The following is a 9,527-nucleotide window of genomic DNA, read 5'->3' as shown; positions in this document are numbered from 1 at the left end:
TTTTATGGAGGTTCATTTTCCTATATACTTTTACATGTATTTGAAGTTTTTCATAGTAAAAGGCTAAAGAGATCAGAATGGAGTTTTCAATGAGGAAGAAAGTCCCGATTTTACTGTCTTTGATAAGACATGTTTCTGAAGAACACCTTTGTGCAATTGTAGAATCAGGGTCCTGATGGCGGTTCAAGACTGCCTGGTATTGCTAGGTACCATCAAACCTCGAGCAGATACCACGAGGCCTTAAATGTTTAAAAAGCATCCATGTGGCTCCTCAAAAAGTTAAACAGAATTACCATATAGGCCTACAGTTCCATTCTCAGGTATATACCTAAAAGAACTGAAGACAGGACCAAATGAATAGAAAAAAGACAAAATGTGAGCTCTGTGTGTGTGTGCGTGTGTATTATTCAGCGATAAAAAGGAATTACCTGATACGTACAACACGAATGAACTTTGAAGCATGCTAAGTGAAATACGCCAGACACAAAAAGACAAACATTGCGTGATTCCAATTCTGTGAAATACCCAGAAAAGGCAAATTCATAGACAAAATCTATTAGAGGTTACCAGGGGCTGGAGAATGGAGTTATTGCATAATGGGTACAGAGTTTCTGTTTGAGGTGACGAAAGGCACAGTGTGATGGTTACACAACATTGCGCCTGTACTAAATGCCACTGAATTGTACACTTACAATTAGCTAATAAGATGGCACATTTTGTGTTATGCATATTTTACCATAATTTTTTTTTAAGTATCTGAAAAATTCTGGGAAGGTGGAAATTCCTAACAGATGAAGATAATATCAAGGATCAAAAAACCTGTGAACCCAAGTTTAGTGCTGGTGAAATACATCCTGTGTGGCACTGGGCTAACAGAATTTCCTCGTGGCTTCAGAGTAAGGAAGAAATGGGTGTCCTGTAAGAGCCAGATGCCCTCAGCAGGAAAGGTCCCTGGTTACCACTGGGTGTTGAGGCGCTGTGGCAACCTGTAATGGCTCCTTCTGTGTGAGCTTCGAATCGGTGCTAACCTTGGTGCTGAAAATCCCCATAGGGACTTGGTACCCCCGGTACAGCCTGGAGCTCAGTCAGCCTTAGGCTGCAGCTTTGGGTGTTCGATGTTGGCCATTCATATGTTTCTCAGGCCGGGTAGACCAGCTACTTTTTGCCCATCTTGAGAGCATGACTGTGACACACGTGTTGACTTTTCCCCCTAGGCCATGCTAGACTCTTCTTAGACCTTTTCACTTAGACAAAGGGGAGGCTGCCCTGGTAAAGCCCGGAGGCCCTGACAGCGTGGCTTTGGTGTAGGGTACCCCTTGTAGCCAGACAGCCTTTCCATGCAGCCACCCTCTGAAAGCTTGACCCAGGCTTCTGGCTTTGAAAGCAGAAGCAGACCTATGCTACCACGCAGGCCTTAGAGGTGGCAGCTCGGCAGGCTGTTTATCCTGGAGCCTTTGGAGGCACAAGCCAAAGTTACTTTCGCCATGTGACGCTGGTGGCTTTGAGCAGAGTTGCAACCAGCCATGGCAGAGCCCAGTGAGGCTCTAACCAGTCCTCCCCGGCCCCCTTCCCCAGGCCGGGACCAGGGTCCTGGGTGGGTTGATACAGAGGCCTTTGGGGTGCGATTTTAAGGCCCTTGGGAGAATCACTCTTGTCCAGAAATCTCTCTCCAGACCACCTGCCTAAAATTCCTCCTTTGGAAATCCAAGTCCGTCTGGTCACCCGTGGTAATCCCTCAGCATTCGCTTTTTTGAAGCAAGAATTTCACGAAGAGGACAAACCTCCAAGTGCTCTCAGTTATTCAGAGAGTAGGTGACATTGTGAGACAGCAACTGAAACCAGACTCCTGACGGGGTGAGAGTGGGGGCCTCAGAGGAGGGCTCCGCGCTGCCTGTGGTGGCGGTTTCCGGCAGCCTGGGCACTGGGCACAGCCAGTGTCCTGGGGCACAGGCAAGGGAAGAGGAGAAAATTGAAATGTTTCTCCTTTATCAACATTTATCCTCAGGCCAGCTGGGCCTGCTCCACCTCTCTGCCTCTTTCAAGCGCAAGCTTTGGGGAGATCCCCCGGTGGGCCCCCTCTGCTTTACCCTCCTTATTCCCCCCTCAGGGGTCTGTTCCTGCATCAGAGATCTCCAGGACCTCTACACATTTGATCATCCTTCATTTACAAGAACATGAGCTTTGGTGGCTAAGTTCAGATGCCTTTAGTAGCTGTGTCACCTTTGGGTATTCACATATCCTTTCTAAGGCTGTTTTTGAAACTGTAAAATGGAAATTGTAAAACCTCAGAGGCTGGTCGTAAGGATTAGGTGGTTCAGTCCAGTGCTTGCTGGAGCAAGTGCTCGTCAGTGACAACAGATGCAATCACTACAGTCCCTGAAGGCCTGTGCCTTCCTTGCTGTGTCTTCCTCTTTGTGGGCAAGGCCGGAGGTCCCTGACATTCGTCTCCTCTGGCTTTGGTGGAGGACCTGCCATCCCTGAGGTGCCTAGCCACTCATCCTAATTCATCATGAAAGGAAAAACAGTGACTGTTTTCCACCCAGATGCTAGAGAGTTGGACTTGAAACAAAAGACACAAAATACGCTGTTATTAATATTGAGTTTTAAAAAAAAAAACTTTGAAGGAATTTTGGAGGCCACATTTCCATTTTTTAAATGCCTCTCCCCAGGCTGTCCACCAAGGTAAACAAATCTCCAGCAGAAGTATTTGCCTCTGAGTTACAAGAGCCTGAGCTGTTTCAAGAGTGTTCCCAGGAACGTTTGGTTTGCTGGGATCCAAGCCCGACACCTGTCGTCAGGGCAGTGGGCATGGCTTGCAGCCCTCGGGCACCTGGTGATCGTATTCTTTCATTAAGAAATCCCCTAAGAGTGTTACCTCCCAAATCCACAGCAAATCCCAAATCAAAAGCACAGCAAACAGGCCAGGAGGTGACAACTTCAGAATTGAAATCACTGACCTCTAACAAAGGTCACCTAATGTTCTTATATCCAAGCTCATGCACATAAGGAGCTAACTCAGAAGCATTTTCGTCTTGAAAGTTGGAAAAAAACCCGAAAAAGAAGGGACAATCAACAAACCCACGAAGGCCTCCGATCCGATTCCCATTAAAATGAACCTCCGGTTAGTCCAAAGTCAAACTTAACCCCGTGGAAGGCTATAGTGCAAAGCCAGAGCCTCCCTTTACCCCACACTCACGCCCACAACACCCAGCTGCCTCCACGGAGGCCTTGACAAAACCAGCATTAACTGGAGGAGGCAGGACCTCTGTCTGCACAAGGACTGAGGGCAGGGAAATGGTGTGCTGACTGCCTGGTGAGACACACTGAGGCAAAGGTGATGGCTTTGCAAAGAAGACCTAACAGCAGCTGGGTGAGGGCACAAGCACACCACGTAGAAACATGCAAGCATCCGCTGCTGTGGGTGAGTTGGAGCCTTCACATCAGCTGTGAATGTCGGTGTTGGAGGTGGGAAAGGTACAAGGCAGGGCACCAGTGACCGTTGCCTCCTGAGTTTTCCTGCTTTGCTTCCACCCATCATATAAGATGCTGATTCTAGTGAACAGGTGAGCGAAGGCCTTGGTTTGCCGCGATGAATAGTTCTTACAGCTATTACCATGATAGGAATGCAAGGCACTTGGAAGTCAGTTTGAAGTCCTCCCAGCCCAACTCTACCAGACCAGTGTAGGCGCTAAGAGAACACAGGCCACCACAGTGATTCCCAAGTAGGAGGAGAAAATACAGTGAGTCCCAAATTCCCCCAACCCACAGTCCCTGAGCCATGGTAATTGAGGGGTACTATCTTCTTCCATCCCTTCTCAAGTCCTATGGCCATTTTATGACTTTCTCCCTTCTTTTCAAGACTCCTGTAGACATGCAAGTAGAGCTTCTCTTCCTCTAATTAAAATTTAGGGAGAAGAAATGGAGGGAAGTCGTGATTTTTCCCACTGATCCCCACTTCCCAGAAGATGCTGGCTGAAGAGCTCTTACCGTCATTTTGCTCTTCCACGAAGTTCTCATACTCGTTCCGTTGTTCCTCATAATATTCTTTCCGCAGCTCATCAGCCCACAGCTTCTGCCTGTTCTCCGCTGGGAAAGGGGGAAAGACAAGAGTTGTCCCCAAGCATAGAGGCAGCTGCACACATTTAGGGGAGCACCGATCATTTTTGCCTAGGAAACTTAATCTGGTTGGGAAGGTTGTTTGTAAGGATGCGGGCTTCACTGAAATGGTTTACTCCTGACGTAGACTTTCAAACTTGAAGGACCCAGGAATGGGGTCTCTCCATCCAACCGCCTCATTGTGCAAGCTAGAAGACTGGGACCCCAAAATATGAAGCAATTTAGCATCACTCACAAAATTAACAGTGTAGCCTAGTCTACTGGGCCACTTAGACACTAGAAGTCTGATGATCAGAAATGAGTTCTATGAGGAAGTAATCCAACTTAAAGTTCATTTCACATTAATTAATGCCTTCGGGTCCATTCAACATCTTTGAGCACCTATCACAGCCATAATGTATGCTAGGCACTGGGATTGCAGAGGCAAGTAAAAGAGATTCTGTCCCTCTACCAAGAAGCATTATGGCTGCTATGATAGAAATCTATACAGGGCACAGTGATGACATGTGCTAGGGGTCTAAGATGATCCCTGATATGCATGCCCTTGGGTAACTCCCTCCCCTTGTGTGGGATTGGCCTAGTGATCGTTGCTAATGAACAGAATATGGCAAAAGTGATGGGATGTGACTTCCCAGATAGGTTACGAATAAGACTGTGGCTTCCGTTTGGGGCTCCTCTCCCCCCACCCCTGCACATTTCTCCCTCTCTCCGCCACCCGCCATATTGTAAGCTGTCTTATGGAGAGGCCCACTCGTAGTAAGGAAATGATGCCCTTCACTACTAGCAGGACCTGAGGCTTGCCAACAGCCATGTGAATAAGCCTGAAAATGAATCTTCTCGCAGTCAGGCTTTGAGATCCCTGTAGCCTCGGCTGTTGATAGACCCTGAGCCTTAGGCTACCAGCTAAGCCATGCCTACCTTGCTGACCCCAGCAACTGAGACGATGGCATTTGTTTTAAGCTGCTAATTTGGGGATTATTTGTTACACTGCAGTAGATAACTGGTACAGGATATCAAACAAACTTCCTGGTGGAAATACCAACTGCAGGTATCCCTTATTTTGTAAGGCAGTGCACTCCCGTCAAGTTGGCTGTAAACCTTTTTATGAGGAAACCTAGTTCCACATTATGAAATAGGAGGTACACCTCTGTGGTTGGAAGAAATACCCCCAGTGAAAACTGTCGCTGAGAACACATCCATCTGGTGACCATTCCTTGGCGGTTGAACAGTGAAGCCTGCCAGCAGTTCCTTGCACCCCAGAGGGAAGCCCCACCTGAACTACCACATCTCACCTCACCGGCAGGTGCAGCTGCTCCCCACCTGCTCTAATGTAGCCCAGAAAGAAAAATCTCTCTAGATTTTAGATTTTTAGATGTAAAATAAGGTAGTTTCCAAGTTCACCCATTTCTGCCCTTAAATCTTCCCATTGACCGCTTTGGGGTGAGAGCTGTGGTTGTCCAGTGGCAATTACTTAAAGCTCTCTGAGTTTCAAGATATTTCTTTTAACTGGGTTTCAGCTGGGAAAAAGCCATGACAGCTGGAAGGCCATGTCTGGTGCAGGAAGAACTGGTCCCTCAGAACACCGCCCTCCCATGATGTGAGGTGTGATGCCCCTCACCTCACAGTGGGGAGACGGAGGTGCTGCTGCCCCCACCGGCTTGCACGTGCAAGAGGAAGTGGGGGGTTGGCGATGGAAGCAGAGACATGGAGGAAAGCCATTGGTTTCCTGCCCAGACAACACTGCAGGAATGCTGGGAGAAACCACAAGTAGTATTTCTTTGCAAAACAGTAATACTGTAAACCATCTCAACGCCTTGAAAGAAAGCTTTCCAGAATAAGTAAATTAATTAAGTGCTCGTTATTGATATTATGCTTTTATTATTTAACTTGGGTGAAAAACCAAGATATCCAACTTGGTCTCAGTGCAGATTCCTTAGGTAAATCCCACGTTTTTCCCACACCTGGGCCTTTACCTATAGAGTTGCAGGAACCTTTAGTCTGGCGGAAGGGATTGGTACTCCAGTCCTTCCCCATGCCTCGCCCCTTGCCCCACATCCACACATTTCTGAGGAGGGGATTCAGGCCCAGAGAGGGGCAATGACCTGATCAAGGCCACGTGGTCAAGGCAGAGCTGGAACTGGAGCCAGAGCCCCAGGCACCCACATTCCACTACTGGATACAACACACCTTGTGTGGCAGCATCTCGCTTACGACCCGCCGTAAGCCTCCGTGGTGCTCCCGGATACCAGAAAGCTGCTGTGGGGGACAGGGGGCTTAGACCCTAGGAAGCAGGTGCTTAAGGAGCCACCACCAATTCCTAAAGAAGCATTTGCCATCCCTGTGTACTCCAGAAAAGCAACCATCTGCCCAAACTGCCCTTTCCGAGGTGCCACAAACTGAACCTTTAACTCAGCAGTGAATAAGAACAATTTAATTCCTGGGACAAGATGCTGTTTTTACACTGCGCATCGTGTCCATCCCTTCTCAGGAACGTGCCTTTCATCGGGTTAATGGCTCCTTTCACCTAAAGTGACCTGCATCTTTACCCACAAGCCGGGAGATATCAGATGCCTGTTTCCTGGTTCCAAATTCAAGTTTATCAAAGTGTCGCTTGCCTTTTACCTAATCTGAGACATAATTGGGCACTGTTCTCCTGCCCATCCACAAGAGCTGACCAGGTGACAGCTGATGAACTCAGGTGCATCCTAGGTAGTCGCCATGCTGTCCTGAACCGCCCCGGTCCTCACCCCCACCCCCACGACTGACACACTGAGCTTCTGTTTGAGGTGAGGGACCTTTGGCTTAGCCACGTGTCTCATTGTTCTGCTCAGCTTCCAAGGATGGAAACTATTTGCCTCTCCTAAATTCGCAACTGTTCCCCACAGAAAGTCTGCCAGAAGGTAGCTTCTGTGATTTCTATCAAGAACCGCCCCACCTCCGTCAATCTTTTCAGTGTTTACCATTTGCTAACTTTTAAATCCCACGCTGTGTGAGGCCTGGATAGTTCCCCGTGTTATTAATATGTATCCAATTATAAAAGGGGAGGCGGGGTGGGATTTTATCTCCCAGCATTTTTCCCCTCTCTTCTTCCCCATCATTTGTAAACAGTCTTGCTATTTTTACTGAGCAAGTTACCTTGCCGAGTGTGCTGAGCGGCACAAAGAGTTTATTGAGACACACGCACAAGTAATGAATGAAGCCATAGACTCAGAGACAGTCAGTGCTCAGAGTCCTTGGAAGAATCTAGTTCAAGGACAGAAAACTCAAATGCCTTCCAGGGTCGGCAGGTCATGGAAATGAAGGTCCCTGCCAGGCAGGGGACACCAGGACCTACTTCAGGCTGAGAAGAAGACCTGCTTCCAAACTCAAAAGCCTCCCAAACGCATTGGGAATGAAAGCTCTAAAAAACCACTGCTGGCTGAACACCACACGTTCAGGGGCTTGTAAACAAGGAAACTTGGGCCCAGGGAGAGGAAATGGCCAAGGCCACTTAGCAGCAAAGCTGTCACCAAACCCACAATTCCAGCTCCAAGTCTCACATGTCCTCTCCCTGCTTGCAGTGCTATTGCTCTTGTATCTGAGGGTTCACTGTGCAGTACCCCAAAAAGCCCACACTGAGATATGGTGTTCCTCTCCACTAGATGGTAGATTTCCCCCGTGATGTTTTCAGCTTCCTGAAATCAGGATATGTCTCATCAGCGTTGAGTGCATGTGGCACTGTCCCTTTTTGTTCCTTATCCCGACAGCGTAGTCAAAGCTGTGACCTGCCATCGAGGAAGTGAGTTTCTAAATCACAGCTGCAGTCCCTTTGGTACCCCAGGGCCTAGGCTGAGCCCTTGGACCCTTGCAGCCCCTGCAGTACAGCTGACTGGGAGAGAAGGAGCCACCGGGGCCAGCAGCATCCTTACCGTTCACCTCGTCTCGGGATTTGGAGGACCGCTTGCTGCGCTTCTTGAGGAAATTCGAGGCATCTGATTCCTGCATGAAAATCTTCTGTTCCACACCTAAACCCGAAGAGAGGCCGGTGACAACCAGCACGGGCTCACCAAGGCGACCACAGGCGCCGGCCACCCACCCCGCACCCCTGGCGGGTCCCTGCACTCACCTTCCTGGGCCTCTTGTCCGGCCCCCTGCCTGATGCCCACTGACGCGCTGGTCCCCTCCCGCAGCACTGTGGGATGAGAGCACAGAGTGAGGGCTGAAGCACCCCAAGGGGACCCTCACCCCCAGCCAGTCCAGGACAGTCCTTCCCAGGCTCTGTGACATGTCAGGCCCTGGGGTGGGGTCCTGAATCCCACATACACCAGCCCAGAGACGCTCTCCCCAGGAATGCTGTTTTCTCTGTGTCGTTTTATATTACACATACCAAGCACGCCTGTCTTACACGTAAGCATCCCCCTTTCTCCCTGGGCCACCTGCACGGCCTTACCTAACACCACTCCGTCCTGGAGCCTCCCCATACTCACGGGACAGGAGCACAGCAGCCGAGAGACAGGCGACAAGAAGCAGCTGTCTCCAGGCCATCTTTGGAGAGGCTGAGGCTCCGTCTGGGAACCACAGGGCAGATAGAGGGTTCTGCAGACGGTGAGGCTGCTGGGTCCTCACTTCTGTGTCAGTCAGGCCAGGAGAGAGGGAGGAGAGATTCAGGAGGCTGGGATGCCACTGGGGGGGTTGGGGAGGTGGAGTGGGAGGGGTCCCGGCCGAGGCTTCCATTGGCTGCTCCTGCTGGAACACCGGAGATGTTTTTGGCGCCTAGCAAACCTCACAGAAGCAGAGTCTGTTGTTAGGGCCCAGGCTAGGACAGTTTTGAAGTGGCCTTTCCATGATCCGCACCCAAGGAGTTACTATTGGAATGCCCAGCCTCAGAGTTAGGGTTCTAGGGACCAATGCAAGTTTCAAAGAGATCCTGGCATCTGTAATTGGGGACTGTCGTCCCGGAGACTGAAGCCTGTGGGTGGAAGAAGGGTTCCAGGGAGGCTTTGATTCAGGTGTCAGGCAAGGAAGAACCAGAAAAGCAGGAAGACCCCCATGAGGCTGATGCTGTCGGGGCTACGTGGGCCATTCTGATGGTAACCAGAGCACCCCTCACCTTGACACATCTGTAGTCGATGCTCACTGTCAAGCAAAGCAGGGACCCCTTTGCCTGCGCTTCTTGAGGAAATTCGAGGCATCTGATTCCTGCATGAAGATCTTCTGTTCCACACCTAAACGCTAAAACTTGGGGTCCCAGAGCCCTTTCAAGACATTGAAGAAGAGAGGCAGAGCCACCCTCCTTCTGCAGAGTTGGGGAGCATACAGTGTGTGCAGAGTCCCCTCAACTGGGCGTACTTCTCTCGAAGGAGACAAAGGCACACCCCTTGTAGGGGAGGAAATGGGTTCCCAGAAATGGGAACACCAGTGGAATTAGAGTT

The 9,527-nt window shown here is 49.8% G+C and overlaps 1 protein-coding gene across 1 annotated transcript in view; it reads right to left on the bottom strand.

Annotated features, from left to right (window-relative positions):
• UCMA (upper zone of growth plate and cartilage matrix associated) overlaps positions 1-8,763 on the bottom strand; it is a 12,583-nt gene extending 3,820 nt beyond the window's left edge. The window contains exons 1-4 of the mRNA XM_019663409.1: positions 8,583-8,763; positions 8,222-8,287; positions 8,025-8,120; positions 3,988-4,086 (exon numbers count right to left, since the gene is read on the bottom strand). Of these exons, the coding sequence (XP_019518954.1) occupies positions 3,988-4,086; positions 8,025-8,120; positions 8,222-8,287; positions 8,583-8,640 (319 nt within the window). The 5' untranslated portion in view covers positions 8,641-8,763. The remainder of the gene's footprint in view (positions 1-3,987; positions 4,087-8,024; positions 8,121-8,221; positions 8,288-8,582) is intronic.
• Between the last annotated feature and the right edge of the window lie 764 nt (positions 8,764-9,527).

Source organism: Hipposideros armiger, unplaced genomic scaffold (genome assembly GCF_001890085.2).
Source record: "Hipposideros armiger isolate ML-2016 unplaced genomic scaffold, ASM189008v1 scaffold_390, whole genome shotgun sequence".
In the NCBI taxonomy this organism is placed as follows: Eukaryota; Metazoa; Chordata; class Mammalia; order Chiroptera; family Hipposideridae; genus Hipposideros; species Hipposideros armiger.
This window is presented reverse-complemented; position numbering and strand designations above follow the sequence as displayed.